Genomic DNA, 25,080 nt, shown 5'->3' on the forward strand with positions numbered 1-25,080 from the left:
ACTTATGTTTTCGTCATGCTCTGCTCTTCAAAATTATTGGTCTTTGGCTTTCAACAACATTTCAGATGTAAACATATGCAAATACCGTCTTTGCAGTACCAAATAATTTGCTCTTATCCTTTGAAGCTAAACAAAGTGATATTATTGCATTCGCAACTCTTCTGGCGGTGGTTATTTATTTATTTGTTTATTAATTTCTGTTTCATGTCTGATGCTGTTGCCTATGAGACCTCATCAATGTAAATTAGTAAACTTGCTATGAACAGATGAGACAAAGATTTTTTTAATTTCCGATACTTTTGCTTTTCTTGATATCGTGAAACATGGAGGTACTTTTTCAATACTGTATTTGTACCTATATCTCGCAGTAATAAAAATACTGGTCCCAGAACTACTGTTCTGTTGTTTTTTTTTGTATCACACATAAAGATACTCCCACAAGAAAACAAAATGTGTAGGTGGTTTAAAAACTGCCATGATGATAAAGTCATGATCGGATTAGTATTTTTACATTTATTTTATTGCACAAATCAAGCTCTGCTCGTTAGAATCTCCAGTCAGCTTGACCTTACGGTTGATTATTACAGATTGACCACAGGCCCCTCGAGAGACGATCTTTAAGACTGTAAGTCTGCTGGAGTAACTGTAAATGTTTCCGGGTGCCATCATTTTATTGCCGTTGTGCTGGAGAAGGGTCTGTATAATAACAAATGTCAGGGTGCCATATGGCAGGACATAAAGGGGAACCTGTGCTTATTGTAATAATGTGCTTTTGGTAATGGCTTACCTCCCCAATGGGATTTCTGCTCCCTGGGTTGTGATGTGTGCTGTCACATGCTGGCCAGAATTATAATACTGCAAGAATATTGTCTTAGGAAGGCAGTGTTGCTGAAAATGTAAAAGAATAAAGATGGACCTTATTTTAATCTCCACCAGCAGGGTAGTGCGATTGGTCAACTCTGTTCCGGTGGGACGTGGCAGGGAACACTATCTTAATCATTCAAGAAATCCAGATAATAGTGTCAAACACGGTCTATATTCTATGTTAATTCAGTATATTAGGATCGTCAATATACCTATGCTCCAGAAAATAGCCTTTTGAACATCTTCGTTTTGGTGTTACGTAAAAATTCAATGTCAACATAACTTTATAAAAAGTTACTCTTCCAGTGTCAAAATGTGTTCAGAATCATGCACGCAACGAAAACCAATTTGGTGCAATTTAGGATGGACAAAATGTCTTATGTTTTAAGAAAATGTTGTCGACCCCAATAAATTATTCAAGCACTCCCTGGTCAGTCAGACACATGTACTTCTCTCTCCACAAAATTGATTTAAGATCAGACTGGCTGTGCAACAGTTACATCCTTCAAAGGCAATTCAATACAGAATCACATGGCAGAAACCTGCAGCTGCACTGCTTCAGAGGTGAAAGATGTAAACAAATCAATCATCGGTTAAAAAGCACTAATACAACAACTAAAAGGCAATACTCAATAACAAAGAAAGCCGTGCATTTGAAATGTACTTCATCAAAAGCAAACTAGTAGTAGTGATACAATACATAAATGACAACATTTTAAAGTATTTGATATAAGGAGTGACTTCTGGAAGGTTGAATACTAAATACAAGGATACATATTTGGCCACTAGGGGGACCATAAAAATGTCCATAACAAGCTGACAGATTATCGCCCTATTAAATTGTTATGGCTAATGTGTCAAGAAACATTTGCTTTTCACACACACACACACAAGATGCAGAGCAACATTTGGCATTCATTTGAACCCATATTTTGTCCATACTTTGCACAGCAGCATTCTTGCGATATCACAAGATTACGCAAGAATTGCAGAATCACAAGATCACACAAAAATCCATCTTGTCAGGCTCCAAGTAATGTGTTGAAGAGAGCTAACGGACTACATCTGCACGCATGGGTCAAACAAACACAGGACTTTTAACCATGAGGCCGGTGATCGTGTCCCAAAGTGTTGTTGAGTTATTTAGAAGTTACTTTTGTTATGTTTCTAACGTGTTTTCCAGTACTTACGTTACATTCTTTACTTTTTATTTAGTTTAGGTACTCAGGTACTTATTTTAAGCCCAACTAAAATGTTTTCCCTAAACCTCTCTAAGTGGTTTTGATGCAAAGACCAAACCGGCCGTTTCAAGCTAACGATGTGGCGTGAAATGGCCAAAATGCGTCGTGGAAAGCCTAAAACTTACCATGACAAGTGGAATCTCCTAAAATGTTGTGCTATTTATACGCCTTCCCATGAAATCAGGCTGCTGCACGACATTGCTGATTTAAGAAAGAAAATTGAGAACACCCATAATAGATTTGTGTGCATGTGCGTGCGTGCGTGCGGTTTTGACCTACTGTATAGAGTACTAAGTGGACTGTGCTGTATGTCCTTGAGGGAGGACTGACCCACTAGCACAGTGAACACTTGATCCCAGAGAGTCAGCAGCACAGAGCAGCAATGGGAACCAACAGCAACTGTAATCTTCTAGCTCAGTTTATTAAAGATAAACCCAACTAGCCATCTCTTCTGTCTCTAACATTAGAAATGGTGGACAGATGTCTATTCACGTCTTTTGGTCAACACTAAATAGCGTTCAATAGCATTGCCAAATGATTATTTTATCACACATTACCATGCTTAACACCAGTATAGTCACTGGTGAAATCAGCCTATAGTCGTAGGTTGAACTGACTACAAATGAATGAAGCATTACCTCAATATTATATTCAGTAAGTCATATGAATGTCGTGGTGTAGTCTAAAATGTCATAATATAGAAAATGCTGGACAGGGTTGTTCTTCAGCTCCACCGTGTCCATTATTGTCTTTTAAATAGGTGACCTCATCATGTGTCATAGCGTTCATATTCGTGGTAGTAGGCATTGAGCTGATGTCAGTTAACTAGTATTTTAAGTGTAAAATTGTGTAGCAGATTTGTATTTTAATACAAGCTTGCTTTGATTTATTGTGTTACAAATATTTTAGGTATGTGGTACATAACATGTTTTTACATTTTTTACAAAAAATGACTTTCGAGTACAGTAAAACATCTTTATCTTCCTTTTACATTCACCAAAATATTTCCTCATTTAGATTTTTGGACAAGTCAACTGATTTTTTTTAAAGCAATTATTGTGCAAAACCAAACTGGGCAGCAGAGGAGTAAAAGAAACTAAGAGGTTAATGGACTGATGTTGAAAAGTGTGTCTATCCTTTTTACCTCTTTAATAGAAAACAGCAACCCATTGCAACATGCTAAATAAACATTAAGAGGTGAGACTGAAAACAATATAGGTCTGGGTCACACTGTGGTTTTTACATACTCCCCCAAGAACAACGAGAGCTGAAAGTTGGATGTTTCTCAGCAACGACTCTCCGACAAGAGCCCCCCTTGTTCCTCTTCTTCCCCCTAACTCATTATTTTTCTCCGGCACTGGTTGCAGCTGTCTAAGGTGAATCACTGCTGATAACTCAACTGATCGGGGGTATCAGTGACCCGTCTCTGTTCTGCTTATGTACGTTCTGAAGGCGTGAGGTCATGATGTTATCATACTAAGTACCTCTATCTGTGAGTTAGTGTCAGTTGTTGGTCAGATATTGCATTATGCTGTAGCACCACCTTGTGTCTTATGTAAGGGAGTTTACGCTCAAAGTAAATCCCTGAGAACTGACACAGTATTTCTAGGAACTGATTGGAAAACCTGGCAAATTTTCAACTTTGTTTTTATACACTTGTTTTGTGTAAAGTCAGCTTATTGCGTTGAGCTTAGCAAGTTCACTGCACAGTTTTAACATCCTCATGTTAGTAAGAATGTTTAGCATGTTGTGTTGCCAGCATGCTAATGCTAAAAAAGGAATGTAGCAAAGGCCAACATAGCCTGATTTTTACTTCAAAGTATGGAAAAAGCTTGAAAAATGCTGGATCCCACACTGACCATAATGCCTCGCAGTAGCATGTTTGTTTAGCTCCTCCCTGACTAGTAAATACTTAATTGGACTTAAGTGAGATACTCAAGTGATGTCACTTGAGTTACTTTATCATACTAGACTTTAGTTCCTATAGGAGTTGAATGCACTTAATTCCCACAGAAGAAAGTACACAACTGCCTTGAGTGGCTAGAACTCCCTGTGATTATGATATTTACATGTGCCTCTTCAACCTCCTGATGTTAACTTCGTAGCGTGTTAGGTCTTCTGCTATATAACATTATTCTCTAAGGCTGAAGGGAATTCAGTCATTACCTTTAGTGGTATTCTGTCATGAAAGTCTAGTGGAGTTGTTTAACCTGTTGGATGCTAAATGAAAAATTAGGAAATCCCGAAACTCAGTAGGATCCTCTAGGGGAAAATTATTGTCTGTGACATCAAACCATCCAAAAATTGACGAGATAAGTGTTAAGCAGCAACAGTTTTCAATATATAGACCTGATACAGAGAGCCAGGATCGACTGTTTCTACCAATCACTCTTGATATCGATGAGGTTTAATAACTAGAGAGAAAGGACCTTGTGCGAGTATAGGAGGCTGTTTGTCAGCTGAGGACAATCTGCTTTCTGGAGATGCCTACTTTCATTATGACTATTCAAACAAACTTTGTTCATGTCCAAATTAAAGAAGTCCTGACGTGCAGAACAAAGACGCGGTGTGGCTGCTCTAGGCGAGATTGGGTCTTATCAGAAGTTAGAAAATAAGAAAGAGTCAACCAGAATAAAAATTATGCAAATAGATTTTCACACAAGAGTCACACAGAGTTGCTTCTTTTATTTACAAGTATATCATTTTGTGGCAGGTGTAGAATATTAGAATATAATTCTCAAGCAGATTTACTTTACTGTTAAATGTGAGCTTTAAAGGGTAAGAGAGCTGAGATCAAACCTTAAATAACCTTTGAAAGTGTAACAAGAAAATGTAAAGCCTGAATTTTGCCTGTTGCGTGTTCAGTGTCAACAATCCACTTTCAGTTTTTAATTGATAGTCCACAACATGTGTATTATGCAAAGCATGTGATTTAAAATGCTGCAAAAGTGTTCCACAACAGTTAAATGGAGTAAAAGTATCACTAGCCTACAAACTTAAAAATACTTGCAAAAAGAGTATGACTATACTGGACTTACAATGCGTAGAAATAGTTTGACCTTTTGGGACACAGGCTTACAGTTATTTGCTTTCTTTTTGAGAATTAGATGAGAAGATTGATACTATTTTGTTTGTGAAATACGAAGCTACTGCCAGTTAGCTTAGCTTAGCAAAGACTGGAAACATGGAGAAACAGCTAGTCTGGCTCTGTCTAAAGGTAACAAAACTAATCTTTCAGCACCTCTGAAGCTCACTATAACATGTTATATTTTGTTCATTTAATCAGTAAAAAAAAAAACAGAAGCAAAAACGTCACAATGTAGTTTTATGGGGAGTTATGTGCCGTGTGTTGTCACTTCCTGGAGTCTTGTTGTCACCATGGGGTTGACGGACATAGCGATTGCGCTATGCTAAGCTAATTGTCTGATTGTGGTAGTACATTTTCTAAAAGATAAATTCAGAAACTGTAAATATATATGGATTTTTTCCTATCTGGACAGTCAAAATATCAACTTCAATAACTTCGACTTACTTCTATTTAAAAAAAAGATTGTCACCGGACAAAAGTCCATGTTGTTGAAACTCCACAAAGCTCTGCCAGAAACTTTTCCCAGAAATGACTCAACATGACTCTAACCTGAGTAGTAGTTGTGTGCATGTTTGTTTTCGTGTAATATGTTGATTTATCAGGTCCAGAACAAGATTTAGAAGGAACTAAAAATGTCCCGAACAAGAGAAAAGAAAACAAAGGTGTCACATTAGAAAACATCTGAAGCAGTTTTGCTGTGATGTTGCAGTGAACAGTTCATTCAACTGTTTACACCTTCATTGATTTTCTACTGTTTATCTTCTTCTTCAGAGCAGAGACAAAGTTCATCCAAACTCAACAGTTTCTCAACTGCTGATGGGAAATAATGATAACGATAATGTGTGTTTGTGTTCATACATGCGTGCAGAAACACAGGGTGCAGTACAGTGACGGTCTCCATTGACTGCGGATCAGGATCAGTTAAGAGGATGAGCAGGACTCTGCTGTGGCTGGTGGCCTCTGTGGCCTTGGCCTCCCTGACTTCTCTGGCTGATGGAGCTCCATTGTAAGTAGACCTGCCTTTCCTTTAAACACTGCCCCAGGGTTTGAATTCATTCACCCAAAACGGCGCTAAAATATGCAGTTTGTTCATCTGTTCATCTTCCTGATATTCACATTATTATTGGTTGAACTGTAATGGGAGCAAGAACGATACACAGTGACTACAGAATATAATTATTACTCCGTATATTCCTCTCTCACCGCTGCTCTGCAGGAAGGTGTTGTCTGCTTCCAACTTGTTGCGTGTAGGTACAGCAGAAAATATCTTTGTGGAGTGTCAAGACTGCACTGGAGCAGACATCAATGTTGAAATCAGCGTGATGAACCATCCGACCAAAAACCAAAGGCTGGCAACTACATCTGTGACACTTAGTGCTGCAAATAACTTCCAGCAGCTTGGACAAATAACGGTAATTTAAATACCGTCACTGTATATGTAATTAAGTTATTATATTGGCTTCATTTTCTAACATGGCCACAAATAATCTATAAATGAATCCAGAAATGCACATGATGTAGACCACCCTACCCCTGCTACTGATGCACTACTGGTGTCTCTTCATACTGGTTTCAGATCCCTGCTGGAGACTTCAGTAAGGATGCCAGCATGAAGCAGTTCGTGTACCTGCAAGCTCAGTTTCCTGACCGACTGCTGGAGAAAGTGGTCTTAGTGTCCTTTCAGTCCGGGTACATCTTCATACAGACTGATAAGACGCTCTACACCCCCAACAGCAAAGGTGAGTTCAAATCTGCATCAGTGCTCAAAACACACCTACTTCTGTGAGAATATCTTTAAGTGTCATTATTGAAGTGTCATTCAAATTGAATGATTTTATTAAATTACAGTGAAGTGAAAGAACCCTTTTTTTCCAAAACGTTTTTAAACTGTCACATGACCCAAAATAGATACACCGTTCAGCAAAATTAACCTCTTTCTCTCTCTGTCAGTTCTTTACAGGATGTTTGCAGTGACGCCTCGTATGAAGCCAGTAGAGAGGGATGATGCAACCCAAACTGATGCTATTTCCATCGAGATTGTGGTATTGTGATGTATCTATGATAAGCACAGAATTGAAAGTGATATCATATAATAAGCCCTATCTGGGAGTACAAATACATGTATATCTCCCTCTAGTGGTGGATTTGCGCAGCCTTTTCCTTCAGTTGGAGACAAACACATTTTAGAAATAGCTGAAAAAAGTGTCAATATCATACCGTCTATGGTCAATATAGACGTTGACGAGGATGGCGGATTGTAGACAAAAGACATACTTAAAATATTTCATGGATTTACTGAATTCATTTGTAACTTACCACGGCTCTCTCTTAATGGTTATTGAAAATTGTTCATTTTTAGACCCCTGAAGGCACCATTTTACCAATTGATTCAGTCTCTTTGAGATCAGGGATCTACTCTGGAGATTACCAACTTGCTGAAATTGTCAGGTTAGTAGTTTATCTTATTTAAATTACATTTTCATACATTTTGTTGTTAAGTGCTGTATTTACACTCTGGATACATATGGATAGCAGGTAAATTCATCTCAAAAGGTCAAATCATTTAGGATTATGCAAAGTAGCCTATATTTTAACATGTTTATGTTGCGCTTTTTACAATTAATTTCCATGTTGCTAATTTAGTGTTTGGACAGCAACTAAATAGAAGTATGTAAGTCATACAGTGTATAAAGTGTGGAGACACACTGAATACCGAGACTTTTCATTTGAGACAATTATGGCCATCCGATGAATTAAAGAATACTAGTTCAGCACAACTGGATGTAGGAAAAGAGACATGAACTGGAGAAAAGAGTTGTGTTAATGTAACTCCATTTGCTAATGTTATAAGAGCCTGGCTGTGATAGTAATATATCTTCAACGTGTTGTTGGGAAGATTTTCACATAGCTCATCTTCACTAAAGCAAGATCTAGATACTTTTGACCCAACCTGTATCTGTAGTATATATAATTGAAAAATATTAATTTGATAAACCAACATTTTGGTATATAAAATGTATTACATGACATAATTAAATGAGACAGCAGGCAAACAGCTAAGATAAACTAGACCTGTTCAAAGGTCAACTAGCTTAGCTAGCAGAGTAGCAGCAGCTGCCATCTTTGCTTTTGAGTAGAACATCTAGTGTTACTCTGGAAATCAGGGTGTAGTAAATTTGAATGTAATAAAGCAAGAGTTTGACATTTTGGGAAATAGCTCATGTGCTTTTAGGCAGAGGGTTACTTAGATGGGAAGATTGTTACCACTGTTAGACACGAGAGTGGTGATGATCTTATTTAACTCTCCAACGAAATGTTAAACTCTTCCTTTAAACTCAAGATCAATTTTTCTTTTAAGATCTAAATATTGATTGTTAATGGACAGAAATACATTTAATCCCTATAAACTAAAACTAATCAGCCTAAAAAAGCATAAAATAAAAGTACTACACCCTTTCTATCTCGTGCAAAGGCAACCTGAAAACTAAAAAAACCTTTTCTTGCAGCTCTGTTGTGTAGGCCTACATCTCAATTTGTGTAAGATGTAAATATGTATATATAACTTCACGCAATCTGAAGTCTGTTCCTGTGTTACTTTCAGTCTCTAAATTATCAATTTAATTGTGTGTGTGTGTGTGTGCGTGTGCGTGTGTAGTCCAGGACTGTGGAAGGTGGTGACAAAGTTCCACAGCAACCCACAGCAGAGCTATTCTGCAGAGTTCGAGGTCAAAGAATACGGTGAGTCATTACCTGCACAAACCTACAACATTCACACATTTTTTTTACCTGATTGGACACAAAATAAAATGTTTTCCATTTTGCAGTGCTGCCCAGTTTTGAGGTTAAACTGACATCTATGAGTTCCTTCTTCTACGTGGACAGTAAAGAGCTCACCGTCGACATCAAAGCTGTGTATGTGAAGGTTTTTGTTTTGTGGTTCGAGATATCAGGTTTGATTGGTAGATTGATTGCAGGAGGAAAACTAAAGGGTGTTGTCCAGAGGTTGTGTTTGGGGCTTTAGCTTTTTTTTTTTTTGTCTGATTTGTGTTCGTTTGTTTTAGATTTCTCTGTTTTGCTTCATTGTGGGCTTTAACATGTCCCTGTCTTGTGAGTTCAGATATCCGTTTGGTCAAGAGGTGGATGGGACCGCCTATGCGGTATTTGGGGTTATGCAAGACGGTCAAAAGAAAAGCTTCCCAAGTTCTCTTCAGAGAGTACAGGTGAGCACATTCTTACACTTTAGCTGTATTTTATTTATGTTTTGCAAGACTCTAAAACATGAAAAATGTCTATAATTTCCTTTTATTCATACATCTGCAGTTATTTTAGCTAAATTGTTACATTTCTATCTTCATATATTATTTATTTAGGATGTTCAGACATAAACAGGCTTTTCACTGACTTTACCACTGTACTGTATTTGAAGATGCATTTTTAAATGATGTCACATTAGGTTGAGAGCGGTAATGGAGTGGTCACACTGAAGAAAGAGCACATCACATGGACTTTCCCAAACATTGCTGAACTGGTGGGGACTTCCATATTTGTGGCCGTCAGCGTGATGACGGAGAGCGGTAAGAAAGAGAGACTGTGTGTGTGTGTGTGTGTGTGTGTGTGTGCCTTTTCAGTGTGTTTGATCAAAGTAACCAACTAACTACCACCAGTATTAGAGTCTGAAAATCTCCAAACAATGAGAGGAGAATAGAAAATAAAGATATCAAGATAACATTTTTGTATCCGTTAATCAAGATGAAAATCAGGAGATGTCAAATAAATAAAATAAAATACTCTTGTAATCAGTTTTTGTGTGACTGTGTTTGGTTTCTGTATCAACACACAGGTAGTGAAATGGTGGAGACAGAGTTGAGAAGCATCCAGATTGTCCAATCACCTTACACCATCCACTTCAAGAAAACACCCAAATATTTCAAACCAGGAATGCCCTTCGATGTTGCGGTAAAGTACTTATTTACATTTACATGAATTGACAGCCGATGTATGGCTTATGGCTTGGCACTTCTGGGCAACGTACACATTTTTTTCTCGGACAGAGATGGTGATTTAATAATAATAATAATACATATTATTTGTATAGCGCTTTAAAAGGCACTCAAAGACACTTAACATGGTAGAAACAGAAACAATAAAAGCAATTGTAATAAGAACAAAAATAGATGACATCATAACAGTAAGGAACAACACGAAAAAAAAAGAAAAAAGAAACATACATAACTGACTTTACAGGTTAAAATCACATTTAAATAGGTGAGTTTTAAGTGCAGTTTTGAAAGTGGCGAGTAACGGAGAATGTCTGAGGTGTTGGGGAAGGGAGTTCCAGTGTTCCAGTATTTTAGACAGAAAAGGGAGATTGGAGATGGGTCTGTAGTTGTCAGGGTCAAGGCCAGGCTTTTTGAAGATGGGTGTGACTGAGGTGAGTTTGAGGGCGAGAGGAACGGAGCCAGTAGACAGGGAGGAGTTGATGACAGAGAGGAGGTGCGAGCGGGCGGAGGGCCGGGAGACAAGCCATGACTAGAGTGGAAGGGATAGGGTCCAGGTCACAGGTCGGAGTCTTCATGCCAGAAAGTGATTTATTGAGATCCGAGGGGGAGATGAGGGAGAATCGGGAGAGTGACCGGTCAGTTAGTGGGGGATTTACAGATACAGGGTTGGACATGGTGGTGCTGGAAGTGGTCAATTGGTTATAGATGGTATCAATTTTTGCTTTGTAGAATGACAGGAAGGAGTAGCGTTTCTCTGCTGTGGAGCAGTGGGAGGGATTGTAGGTTTGAGGAGTTTGTTTATTGTGGAGAAGAGGACCTTGGGGTTGGCGGAACCAGAGTGGATGATGCCAGAGTAGTAGGTGGAGCGAGCAGAGTTGAGAGCCAGTTTGTATTGCTGTATGTATTCCTTGTAAGCTAGGGTGTGAGGCCGGTTTTGTTGGAGAGTCGCTCTAGTCTGCGTTTCCGGGATTTCGTGAGGCGGAGTTCAGTGGTGAACCAGGGAGCAGTGTGGGTGCAAGAGACAGTTCTGGTTCCATTTTATCAAATGGCTATATTTCTACTTAAATAAAAAACATTACAGACAACATCACAATACTGAAATACAGTCACTCTGAGAACAGATGGCAGTATATCTTATTGTGCAAGTCACATGCTGCTTCATGCTCTCTTCATAACTGTTATTGATTAGATCAATGTTTTGTCGTGGACTTTCATTATGATGTTAAAGCAGATTTTGACAAACAGAAAAAAGTCACCATGAACTAAGTCATGATACTTGGAACTACAAACTAATCTAATCACATGAGTTTAACCTTTAAAATTATGTGTTTCAATGAGACAGTTCGTCGATTTCTGATGTTCAGCTGTTTGTGTTTCTGATGGCAGGTTGAAGTTGTAAATCCTGACGGCAGTCCGGCTCGAGGCTTGAGTGTGGTGGTGGATCCAGGCCAAGTGCAGGGCGTGACCGCAGCCAATGGCATCGCAAAGCTTTCCATCAATACAGGGGCAAGGAACCCACGCTTGACAATAACTGTAAGTCTCTGAAATCTTTTACCATTTTTGAATTTCAGCTTTCGTTGGCAAACATTTTTGGTGTTCACTTGAAGAGGTGAAATCAAGCCGAGCAGCTCCCTGTTATTGGTCATCTGCACATTTACTGCACAGTATGTCACAAGGTGAACTTCATCTTGTCAGTGTAATGTCTGTTTGTCATTCTATTTAGCAGCCATGATAAGTTGAGATAGGAAAGACTTGGGGCTCTTCAAGTATTCTTTATTGAACTGTGTGTATATGCTTCCCTGTGTGTGTGTGTGTGTGTGTGTGTGTGTGTGTGTGTGTGTGTGTGTGTGTGTGTGTGTGTGTGTGTGTGTGTGTGTGTGTGTGTGTGTCTTTATTTACAGGCAAGGACCAACGATCCTGCTATTGGCTCTGAAAGACAAGCATCAGCCTCCATGGTAGCTTTCCCATATACAACACCGAGCAATAACTACATCAACATAGGTGAGGGACATCCTGACATATAACATCAGATGGTACAAAAAAAAGGAGATAGCAGTGGAAAGTGTGCACCATGCACCACATCTTTTGGGTGTTTTATCACAACATGTCATATTTGCAGGTGCGGATACCGCGGAGCTGAAATTAGGAGACAACCTGAAAATCTACCTCATACTCAACCGGCAGGAAAGCCATGACACTGACATCACATATCTGGTGAGAGATGTTTTACACCTGTGCATGTGTGCACATATATTACTCTTTTGGTTGCGTTCCTCTTCGTGTGTAAAATATACACTCATGGCTGATAAGTGCTGATGTTCAAATCTGCGTGCCTAGATCTTGAGCAAAGGTCAGCTGGTGAACAATGGCCGTTACAGGTCAGGAGGTCAAGTTGTGATTTCCCTGATAGTTCCTGTTACCAAAGAAATGCTGCCATCGTTCCGCATCATAGCCTACTACCATACCAACGGCAATGAAGTGGTATCAGACTCTGTTTGGGTGGATGTCAAGGACTCCTGCATGGGCTCGGTGAGACGCGCAACACTGATGTAGTAGAGTTTAAGTGGGCAAACAAAACACCCGCACACAAGCTGATGAAGTTATTTGTAAATTTCTCAGACATATTTTTTGTGTATGAAACTGCTTAAGCAAATACAGAACTGCATGTCTCATTCACTGAGCTCCCCTTCACATTCAGCTGAGGCTTGAATCGTCAACAGCCACACCTTCCTATGAGCCCCGCAAGAGGTTTGCTCTGAAGGTCACAGGAGATCCAGATGCCACAGTGGGACTGTTCGCAGTTGACAAAGGCGTTTACGTCCAAAACAACAAGCACCGTCTCACCCAGAAAAAGGCAATTTCTTTATGTCATATTTATCTCTTAAAATATTTGAAAGGGGTTTCATTTTTAAAAAAGCTATGTGTAAAAGAAAATTACACACCTGTTAAATTTCACGTTTGTTAGCTTTTGGGTTCAGATAATATCCGGTGTAAATTTGTCCTGCAGCTAAATTACCTTGCATGAGTTCATGTGTACATATCAGATCTGTCATGTGAGTTTATAGATGTGTTTGTTTAACTTGCATACTGTAACCATACGTCTTGTTTGTGTGTGTGTGTGAATGACTTCCGACCTGCTCAGGTGTGGGACATTGTAGAGAAGTACGACACAGGCTGCACACCAGGTGGAGGGAGGGACGGTATGCATGTGTTTTACGATGCTGGGCTGATGTTTCAGTCCAACACGGGTTCTGGGACACCCTACAGAACAGGTGACACTACTTTACGCTCCCCTTCCCTGAACATTGTATCAATGAAATATCTCTGATTAGGAGAAGTGGGCACTGTAACGTCAGGAGAGGTCACTAGAGCAGGCTAGGGTGGGGTGGTGCAAGGGAAACTAACAAAAAACAGACAAAATCAAAAGGTTCTCAGAATAAGATCCCGTTTTATTCTGATTCCAAAAACAAATAAACAAAAACCATCCAAGCGGAGATAATAGTTCATAAAATAGCCCTTTACTCATTGCTAGTGTTTTTTAGGAGTAAGCATCTAGTGGACAGTAAAAACGGCATCTTAAACCAAATTGCAATATATTTCTTGCTCACCTTTTTCAGTATTTTGGCATGTAAATAGATTTCAGAGACATTGTTTCATTGCTGTCTAGTTTTTAATTCTTCAGGGCTGTGAGCAACACAAACAAAGAGCCACACATGGCACATGAAGCCAAAACTATCTGTCAAATACTACCTGACGTAAGTGAGATAATATGTTTTTGGTTGAACAGACGCTTTGAGGCATTTCCATTTGAACTATTGTGACTGCCACATTAGGTGATCATGGTCCCTCCCTTATTTCAGGGGTCTTAGAATATTGCCTTTAGCATTTTATTATAATAAAGCATTTATACGTTTTAACATTTCAACAAATGGATGTGCAATTGTAGATCAAATTTTCTCACAGCCTCACCCTGTCCACGTTGCCAACCAGATTAATGACCTCACTTTGATTTAAAGAGTTTCACATCAATTATACCAAGCACAAATCAGGTTTACTTCCCACCTTTTAAAGTTAAAAACGTGTCTGTTTTTCCAGAATTGAAATGTCCGGCCCCCAGTAGGAGGAAACGAGCCACTACGATCATGAACGTCACAACCAGCTTAAGTAAGAACCACGGCTCTAAACTCCCAAATAAACACATCATCAGTCATCTTCAGTCACTCAGTTCTCATGATGTTTGTCGTTGGACAGCTTGTCCCATTGACTTTCACTGTTCTCGTCTTTGCCATGCTATGTATTAGTAGACAGATAAAAGTGAGGTGAAACTGTTTTTACTTCATACTTTCTTCTAATCGATCTAATCTATGCTCCTACTTTTTCATACTGAAGGGAGAAGGAGCCGTCTTTTCTTGTCAGTTTTCCCCCTCCCTGTCCCATTCAATTTTAGTAACATTTTTAATGACACTTTAGGTGAGGTGGATGACAACAGTTACATTGACAGCTATGAAATAATTTCTCGCACCAAATTCTCTGAGAGTTGGCTGTGGTTAGACATCAAACTGCCTGCTTGTCCTCGACAAACACCTAACTGGTGAGTCAACTGAAATATGCACAGACAAAATATACTGATAACTTCACACTGACACCACTAGAATTTAAAGCTACCCTTTACCTCTCAAAGTGTTAACCCTTTTCTATGTTTCAGTGACACCACATCATTGACGAGAAATGTTTTTTTGCAAGACTCAATCACAACCTGGCAGTTCACTGGCATTAGTCTGTCACAAACTCACGGTGAGGATTCAGTGACTAAAACCTGTAAACCTCTCCCATCCTTTACACCTCTCTCTCTCTCTCTCTCTCTCTCTCTCTCTCTCTCCCTTTTTTCTCATTCATCACATGTATTTATCCCTCTCATCTTAAAGGAATCTGTGTTGGCGATCCCTTAGAGGTAATTGCCCGGAAGGAATTCTTCGTTGATCTTAAGCTGCCGTACTCTGCTGTCCGTGGAGAGCAGCTGGAAGTTACGGCAATCCTCCACAACTACAGCCCCAATCTTGCCACCGTAAGTCTGTGTTCCTCTGCTCTGGTGTTTCATGCCAGAGCCAATGAGATCAAGATATTATTTCTCTTAGCGATTTCAAACAAAAGTGCAAAAACAACAGTAAATATTGGACTGACATACAACGAGTGCCACTCAAAGAAATAGAACGAATTAAGTCGTCTTTGATGAATGGTGGTTGGTCCCCAGAACTGGAACAGTGTGCCTTTCCATTCTCAAGTTCAAATTGATCCCAAAGGAAACAATACAGCATTACATTTCTTCAAATTAGGAATGCATCATTGGTAGGTGGACCTAAAATAAAACTGATTACTATGATCTCTATTATCCGCTCAATTGGGGTCTTCATCCTTGACAGTTACACATACTTCATTCTCTTTCTCCATCTTTGTCCTGTTTTCGAGGTGCGTGTGGATCTGATTGAGGAGGAGGATGTGTGCAGTGCAGCCTCTAAACGTGGAAAGTATCGTCAGGAGGTCAGAATTGGGCCCCAAACTACACGCTCTGTGCCATTCGTTGTTATTCCCATGAAAATAGGACAATACAGCATTGAGGTCAAAGCAGCTGTTAAAGATTCATTGCTCCAAGATGGAATCAGGAAGATGCTGCGGGTGGTGGTAAGGGAAACATCGATCTTCCGTGTTAAAGTCAGCATAGGGAAACACACATCAGTTGCTTAACCTTGATGCATATGTGTACTGTATCAGCGTTTTCAAAATGAAGAGAAGATTTTAAGCCATATTGTATTTTGTTACACACCAGCAGACTACTAAAATATTGTTGTGAGTTGTAATGTTTGTCCTAACTGTTGTTTTTCCAGCCTGAAGGTGTACTGGTTAAATCTCCTCAGATTATAACTCTAGACCCCTCTACTAAAGGTGTAGGTGAGTTTACCCATAAATAGCTATATTATATAGTAATTTGGTAATATTGTGTTTTCATCACTTGCGAATTGATCCCCCAACTTGCCCACTGTTTGTCCCTTCAGATGGTAAACAAGAAGAAACTCTCAACAGTGGAATTCCTAACAAAGATTTGGTTCGAGACACACCTACTAGCATACATATCTCTGTGACAGGTGAGATGTTATGTCATATTTGGGCGCGTTATGTCACATAGTGCTTGTAAAATGAACTGTTATAAATTGGCATTGTTCTAATGACTACCTCACTGGTTGTGGGGGACCTTTGCATGTTTCTTTGTGTTGATTTGTAACGTTTCGTTTTTTTCTGTTTGTGTGTGTGACTGCAGGGAGAGAACAAGTTTCTGCACTGGTGGAGAACCCCGTTAGCGGAAACTCTATGGGTAGTCTGATCAGACAACCCTCAGGCCCTGGAGAAACGAACATGATCCACATGACTCTACCTGTCATTGCAACAACTTATTTGGACAAAACCAACCAGTGGGAAAGTGTGGGTTTAGAGAAACGTAGCGAAGCCCTCCAACACATCAAGACTGGTAGGTATTGACACAGATACCAAGAATCTTATTGATACCCCTCTGTGTAGGATTTTTAAGTTTCTGATGTTGCAGAAGTGGTATGAAAAATAAAAACAGTATGGCAGAGACAGCAATGCATGTTACCACTGCCCCAAGCAGAGACACTAAGTATTAGTGGTCTGAATGCAATACATAGACTATATAAGTTGAACTACAAACAAAAACGTATTGCAGCAGAATCATTTAAAACAGTGATTCTCAACTGGTGGGTCGCGACCCAGTTTTGGACCCGTTTTCAGTGGGTCGCGGGCCTTTGCCTGAAAAAAAAGAAAATCCTGTGCTTTTATTTTGATGGGGATTTTTTATGCAGCGGAGTGCCATCTATTCACACTCCTTAACATGTGTGGGACGGGGACTGACAGGAACAATTTCTCTGCACAAGAGAGCTCCCTACTACTACGACTGCAGAGGACATTTTCAGCTCGGGTTCAAACTGCACCATATCTTTTCATTAAATACATTTGAGAAGTTGAAAATGTTCCTTGATTTGGGTCGCGGCTTGTCATTAAGGGGTGATGGTGGGTCCCGCAGCCAGACCAGTTGAGAACCACTGATTTAAAAGATGCAATTATAACAGGAGAAAAATGTGACGGGGCTCCTCAGACTGGTTGTGTGTCCTTGTTTGTGTCCAGGCTACCAGAACGAGCTTGCTTATCGTAAAGATGATGGGTCTTTTGCTATGTGGCCCCACCAAAAAAGTAGCACCTGGTGAGGCTTTCAAATATCCAAGAACTCATACAAATGTTTCCACTTCCTCCTTTAACCTAAATTCTGACTATGTGGTGATGGTGTATTTCACGTGCAAATGAAGGAAACTAAACGTCTCCTCTCCTCTCTCAGGCTGACAGCCTATGTTGCCAAGGTGTTTGCCATGGCCAACAGTCTGGTGGAAGTGCAAAGCAAAGACATCTGTGACGCTATTAAGTATCTGATTGTCAACACGCAGCAACCTGACGGCTTTTTTAGAGAAGTTGGAAGGCTGTTCCTCGTAGAGATGATTGTGCGTGAACTGATTTCATTATCGTCAATAACAAAATAACAAGATGGAAACAATTTGATGTCACTGGCTAAAACCTTATATAAATCAATATGTTTGTGTCCGTACATGTGTAGGGTGATGTTCACGGCGTAGATTCAGATGCCTCCATGACGGCCTTCTGTCTCATTGCCATGCAGGAGTCACGCACACTATGTGCTGCCACTGTTAATGTGAGTACCTCATCTCCATACGATGTTTTTTTCTTTTCCCTCCACTGCTTTTATTTCTTAATTTTCAGATTCTACACTAGTGATGGACAAACAACGCTTTCTGATGATGAAGCAATCCGCCATTTGCAAAGTCTCTTAGTTACTGTCGTGACTCCTAATAGAGCTTTCCGTTCTTGCACATGCAGTGTACAGTAAGGACAGGGCAAGTCTACTATTCAAAATACTTGGGCTCTTCATTTCACACAGGGTTCGACAAATTCAGTTTGCATTTCTAGCCACAGATTTGGTCAACTGTTAATAAATACCTAATTAAGCTAACATTGGCTCTGTGAGTTGGTTGAAGAGGATATTGTAGTGCAATGTAGAGCTAGTTAGTCCTTGCATTATGAGTATGGTTAGGAAAAATGTTCAATCAGACTTGTTTCATTCTAATATACATACATACGTGCATGTATACATGTTTATATAAATTCTAATAACTTGGCTGCTTAGCTATATTTGTAACGTAAAGCTGTCTTCGGTAATGTTTGCTTGCGTTGCTGGAGTTCCTCAAAAACAATAAACAGCTGCACAAAACACCTTCAGTCGGGAAATACTACGTATTATTTCTTAGGTAATGAGAGTAATGTTTCTGGAGGTAGTGTTACAAAAAACTGTTTGAATACTGCTTCAGCAGGTGGAACGACCTGTCGAGTCTAGTTTCAGTTGCTAAACCAAAATAGCAATTGCTGGGAGGGGTTTATCGAATGGTCAATTGTGCTAAAATGAGTCTTTCGAAGCAAGTGACACATTCAGAATGGCAACATTTGCTGCCAACCCTTGGTTTGGCATTTCCATGGAGCATTAAATCCACACTCAAATAGTAACTGTAACTGTGGGCGCCTCAGACACAGGAGAGGGAGGTGGGACATTCCGGACTCGGCTAATGTCCCAGGATCAAATGTTACAACATTCCTGAACACAACGGGATATTTAAAATGGATGGATTACTGTTATCCGACTGTTTTCTCCTCACTCTCCTTTCTCCTTTCCTTTTTTTTCCCGTCCAGACTCTGCAAGGCAGTATAGACAAAGCAGTGGTCTCTCTGGAAAGCCGTCTGCCCAGCCTCACCAACCCATATGCTGTCGCCATGACGTCATATGCCCTGGCAAATGAAGACAAACTGAACCGGGAGATCCTCTTCAAGTTTGTTTCCTCAGGTGTCGTCACACAGCAGGATTCTTATTCAGATTCTATGTTGTAGTGTTTGGATATTACACATGTACTATTCATTTCTATAATAAGTTTATCAGAGCCCGACCAACACAATGGTATGTTGGGCAATATTATTGGGTAGCTTTTGCTTCGTGCAAAAATGTCAAAGATATGTTTTTAAGTGATTTAGAAATAGTTTCTCATTTACATAGATTGTCCACCAGATTAGACAACTTTATTGTTCAGCTATATAGTGTCCTGCTCAGTACATATTTTTGAATCTGTATTGTTCTTAATAATCTGTTCTCAGTTGGGCTCTTATGTAGAAAGATAGAAAGATTAGTTACTCTTTTTTTTTTTTATTGAGGACATTTTACTTTCTTCTTTTTAATTTTATTTCTATAACATTAAATATGTTAAGACGAAGGGATTGGGGAATTATCAGTGTTCAAGGTACAGCATTGTAATAACAAGCTATTTGTGTGCGTCTTCCTCAGACTTATCTCACTGGCCGACACCTAGGGGACGTGTTTACACTCTGGAGGCCACAGCTTATGCTCTTCTTGCTCTGGTCAAGGCCAAGGTGAGCACGCCCCACTTGTTTGGGTTTTAACCAGGATGTCATGCTACAAAAAACATACAACTCAGTCATCCTCCATGTTGCCTCACTAAAAGGGTGGAGGGTTTTGAAACAAAAGTCAATGAAATGTTTGTCTCATTAATGCCAATGCCTTGAAATATTGGTTTCAAGTTTCAAGTAGCTGCTGTTTGATTGTGCCATAATAGGAAAAACTGATTTAGAAGCTCTATGGTAGACTTGGAAACTTTAGAAACTGGCAGGTTACAATCTAAAATACAACTGTACCAGAATCAGGACATCTCTCAATTTTAAATTAATTATTTTTTTTAATCAATATGCAACCACAGACCACAGGAAATGTCAACCATTTACTTTCCTTCTGTTAATAAAGGCCTTTGAAGAAGCCAGACCTGTTGTGAGATGGTTCAACAAGCAGCAGAAGGTGGGCGGAGGCTATGGATCGACCCAGGTAACACTGACCTCTCTGCTTCTTGATACCTCCATCATATGTTTACTTTATTGTTTTATTTCTAAGTCTTGGTTTCTCACTCTTTTTCTCTCTAGGCTACCATAATAGTGTACCAGGCAATAGCAGAGTACTGGGCCAATGCTAAAAAAACAGAGTATGATCTGAATGTGAAGATCATGTTGTCGGGCAGGTCAAGGCCTTACTTGTACAAATTCAACAGGGACAACCACTACACCACCAGAACAGCTAGAGTGAGAAGACACACAAACAAACTCTCTGTGACTCATTAATACCACCACCCCTGATGTTTCCTGTAGGTTTATTCTGCTGATCTTTGACCGTGTGTGTGTGTGTGTTTGTGTGCATATTTAAATTCGCACAGATCAATGACATAAACCAGAATGTGACAGTGACTGCCACCGGCTCAGGAGAAGCAACGTTGACAGTGAGCACAATATGTTTTCCGATTCTGAGTTTTATCATCTGTTGATTGTTGATTTGTCCTTTTTGAATCTCAGACGAGATCAAATACATTTTTAACCTTGTGTGGACTTTATTTTTAAGACACATTTTGCGATGCACTTTTATCTATGTGACAGATGGTGTCGCTGTATTACGCTCTGCCAAAAGAAAAGGAGAGTGACTGTGAGAAGTTTAACATGTCTGTGCAGCTCCTCCCAGGTAATGTGGTGCGCTCCCTCTCCTTCTGTTTATTTGTTGTCATTTTATCACTTTGTTTCTGCCAAGTTCCTTAACCTTATGAGAAACGAATAAACGAAATACTCAATTACTTTTGCTCCTGCAGAGAGCATGGATGAGGATGAGAAGATATACAAGCTGAGAATAGAGGTTTTGTGAGTACAATAAAGATGTCATACTGACCAGTGTTACAGTAACATGGCTATACAGATCATTTTCTAACATAATTAACATTCTTTCTCTCCATCTCCTTTATGCCGTTATTTGTCCGTCTTCTTTGTGTAGGTATAAGGACAAGGACAGCGATGCATCCATGTCAATCTTGGATATTGGCTTGCTAACTGGCTTCACTGTTAACACAAATGACCTGGACCTAGTAAGAACTGACAGATACATGTATACCCACATACAGTTCAGTCAAGTTGTGTTTATTAGGAGAAACAAGTAGTTTTATAAGGTTTAGAAAGTTGTCTGACAGTGTGTGTGTGTGTGTGTGTAGTTGTCCCGAGGACGTGCTCCCACCATTGCGAAATATGAGATGAACACAGTCCTGTCAGAAAGAGGCTCACTCATCATCTACCTGGAGAAGGTAAGACATCCCTGTTTCCTGCCTTGACAGTTGTTCTCTCTGCCTTGTTCTTTGTGTGTTATCCCCACCTTACCTTTGTCCACAGGTTTCTCACACACGACCCGAGGAGATCACTTTTAGGGTCCATCAGAAGCTGAAAGTGGGCGTCCTTCAACCAGCTCCTGTGTCTGTTTACGAATACTATGACCGTGAGTCTTAAAGTCACTTAGAAACACATGATGCTTCCATGTACTATACTGTCAATAGATGTCGGAGTAGACAACACTGTGGATGAGCAGTCGATATTACATTTTCAAAGTATTTAATGTGAATGTTCTGATGTACTGCAGCTACCATAAACTCCTTTTCAAATATCTTTCTTCACCATTGCAGAAACACGTTGTGTGAAATTCTACCATCCAGAGAGGAAAGCTGGAATGTTAATGCGTCTCTGTATAAATGATGAATGCACATGTGCTGAAGGTAAACAAGATGATGTCAAACTACTCTCTCTGTCTCAAACACACACACACACACACACACACACACACACACACTCACACAGCATGTTGAATGTTAGGCGGTGCGCATTGGCTCCCATGTTGAGCCCGGTGGGTGCGACTGGACTGAGCTGCATTCTTAATCATTCGACTTGGGTTTTTCATCGGATAATGCTAAAATTGTTTTATTTGCTGATATAGAAGAAAAATAGCTGACAGAATCAAGAGAGAAAACATTTTTGACTAAAAATTGATTCAAATTGAATGACTTTTCGTCGACGAAAACATTTTGAGTTGTTGACGAAAACTATGAAGGATGAAAATGCCTAAAACAAATAAGCATTTTCATCTAAAGACTAAGACAAATGCTGCATTCACATGCAATCAGGCAGACGGTAGACAACAAACCAGATATCATTTTAGTGGATGAGAGCAGGACAGCAAAATCAGGTAAGACCGGCAGAGAATACCGTTAACGGCAGACGGCATTGCTGTCCACATTTGCGACAGAATTTACAATCAGATGTTGTGTAGCTCCCTCACGGAAGGACAAAGTTGTTTAAGTTTCCAATAGAAAATTAAGAGAAAGCTGCATTTTATAGTTGTATGCATTACAAGGATAATTACGTAAAATAGTGGACATGAAATACTTTTGTTGAATATATTTTATTCCATCACCACAGCAGCATATTCCGTATGACTGTTGGTTTGTTTTTCCAGTGCCGTCCAGAAGGTGTTCGTCTGCTTCTACGTTCTGCCTGATTCCATGTGAATGCTGAATAAGACTAAATATAAAATAGCTTCCAAAATGAACACTGGTTTACAGTAAATCACCAGATTGTAACATAATGATCAACTTTTTGTCAGACAACAAGCACCTGTAGGATCAGAGCATCAGTCTAGCTAAATAATTAATTAAATTGTGATTTAGGTAGAGCTTCACTCACCCATCAACTCTCCCTCTCACATCCACGTGTATTTATTTTATAGGGTCATCAGTCGTGTTTTTACTTTGTGCATTTCCAGAGAACTGCAATATGCAGAAGAAGAACAAAGTCAGCAATGATCAGCGCACGGCTACGATCTGTGAGACTGAATTGAACAAAAAAGTAAATTTTGGTAAGTGAGCATGACTGCATTTATAAAGCACTTTTATACAAAAAAATGTTTGTTGGTGTGAGTAAGAGACTAGCAAGTATAAGCAACTCCGCTAACAATCTGCAACTTGTCTGTCCTAAGTGTACAAAGTGGGACTGGAAGAGTTTAGAGAAGGTTTGTCCACTGATATTTACAAAGTGCGGGTACTGCAAGTCATCAAAGAAGGTGGGTATTTATAATTTTGGGACATGTGAATATTTGCTTTCTGTCAGAGAGTTGGATGAGAAGACTGGTACCACTCACATGTCTGTAGCAGCCAGCCAAATTAGCTTGCATTGCCAGGTAACAAGCAGACACTCCAGGACGTTACTGGTTGGTTCTAGCCAAGAAATATTACAGTACAGTCTGGCTGCATCTAGCGGTAAGGTTAGAGATTGCAACCAACCGAAACTTTTCCCGTGTGTCAAGCGTGTAGGAGAACTACGGTGGCCGGCATGAATGGCTTCATCTGGAGTGTTTGGTTTGTCCGTTCTGGGCTACTGTAGAAACATGGCAGTGCAACATATTGGACTCAATGAAGAGGACCTGCTCTCTATGTAGATATACTGTAAACGGTTCATTCGGAGGTAACAACATGATTATACTTTGAAGTAAATATACTAATTAATGCCAATAGATCGCCTTAACGTCTTCACACTGGCCCTTTTAAAAGGTTAATTGTAATTTTAACAATTTATTTTTTTGTATTGATTAAACAGAGTATATTAGGGGTGCTAGTAGGTGGATTTTGTTATCTTTGTACAGAGCCAGGCTAACTGGTTCCAGTTTTTATGCTAAGCTAAGTTAGCCGGCTGTCGTCTGCACATTTGCTGTACAGTCATGAGAGTGGTATATCAACAGAGGTATCAATCTAACTCTCTGCAAGAAATCCAATAAGCGCATGTCCAACTATTTTGTGAAGCATGATTCCACTGTGGCACTGGGAATATGTGACAATACATCACTAATGTGTTGTACTGCACCTTTAGCTCTGTGTTTAATCCTTACCTTTTCTATGTTCTCTTATATTTTGATTACAGGAAGCAAGGATGTGCGTCCTCTGAATGAACTGCGCACATTTCTCAGTTATCCATACTGCAGGGAGCCGTTGGATCTGAGAACAGGCAAAAACTACCTTATCATGGGCACATCCAAAGATATTCACAGATATGACCAAGACCAATCGTAAGCTTGTTCTTTGTGTGAAAGTGTGTGTATTTAAATGTTTTTATTGCTTTCTACTACTAAATCAAGTTAGCCTTTCTTGTTCTCTTGTTTATGTGTTTCTGTTGCTATCGACAGAGTAAATTAACGTAAAGAAGGAGGGAGGAGGCTTTTTCATGTTATGTTCCATCGTATTGCAGATAGCTGTTCAGATTAAGAACCAATGCATTTTTCCCTTTGCTCTCCTCAGGTATCAGTATATGCTCGGAGAGAGAACCTGGATTGAGTATTGGCCCACCAACGCAGAGTGTCAAACTGACGAACACAGACCTACCTGTTTGGGCATGGCGGATATGGTCCAGCAGTACCTAATCTTTGGATGTCTCGACTAAACAAAAATACAGTGTTCTTTTCAGATTGTTTTTATTTTGGATTTTCATCCTTAATATGTAAAACTTTCCCTGCTATGGGATATAAGGGCCTACAATATTGCACTGTATTGATTAAAAGTGAATGGTCTCAATAATTCTGTGTCTTCTTTACAGATTAAAGTGATTACTGTTATGTTGGTTATGGTAAAAGCATGGTAAAAAAACCTTAAAGTAGAAGTTTAATAAAGTTTGATTTTGTTGAGCGAGCTTACATAGAAAGTTAAACAATACAGAATGAAAAGAACAGTTCGTATAGATCAATTATTGAGAACTGCAGCAGTAATAAACTGGCATTTTCATCAAAAAAATCATCAATTTATCAGTATTGTTGACAAAAAATGGATATGACTATATTAATCAATGAACAGATGTA

At 39.5% G+C, this 25,080-nt stretch overlaps 1 protein-coding gene across 1 annotated transcript; it reads left to right on the plus strand.

Annotated features, from left to right (window-relative positions):
* The first annotated feature begins 6,122 nt into the window (after positions 1-6,122).
* LOC142946631 (complement C3-like) lies at positions 6,123-24,668 on the plus strand. Its single transcript, XM_076088069.1, has 42 exons — positions 6,123-6,199; positions 6,410-6,605; positions 6,770-6,932; positions 7,144-7,235; positions 7,553-7,641; positions 8,849-8,931; positions 9,018-9,105; positions 9,311-9,413; positions 9,647-9,767; positions 10,034-10,149; positions 11,580-11,726; positions 12,095-12,194; positions 12,313-12,407; positions 12,531-12,722; positions 12,892-13,047; positions 13,336-13,465; positions 14,289-14,357; positions 14,664-14,784; positions 14,899-14,987; positions 15,119-15,258; positions 15,660-15,872; positions 16,076-16,139; positions 16,244-16,333; positions 16,507-16,713; positions 17,388-17,463; positions 17,596-17,755; positions 17,869-17,964; positions 19,014-19,164; positions 19,657-19,742; positions 20,131-20,208; positions 20,304-20,459; positions 20,591-20,653; positions 20,808-20,889; positions 21,014-21,062; positions 21,193-21,283; positions 21,407-21,496; positions 21,582-21,684; positions 21,869-21,958; positions 23,002-23,094; positions 23,215-23,298; positions 24,153-24,297; positions 24,527-24,668. The coding sequence occupies exons 1-42, from the start codon at positions 6,123-6,125 to the stop codon at positions 24,666-24,668; spliced, it is 4,776 nt and encodes a 1,591-aa protein (XP_075944184.1).
* The last annotated feature ends 412 nt before the right edge of the window (positions 24,669-25,080 follow it).

The sequence above is a fragment of the Anarhichas minor genome, unplaced genomic scaffold (assembly GCF_050575085.1).
Source record: "Anarhichas minor isolate MPS153535 unplaced genomic scaffold, ASM5057508v1 ptg000010l, whole genome shotgun sequence".
NCBI classification, from domain to species: domain Eukaryota; kingdom Metazoa; phylum Chordata; class Actinopteri; order Perciformes; family Anarhichadidae; genus Anarhichas; species Anarhichas minor.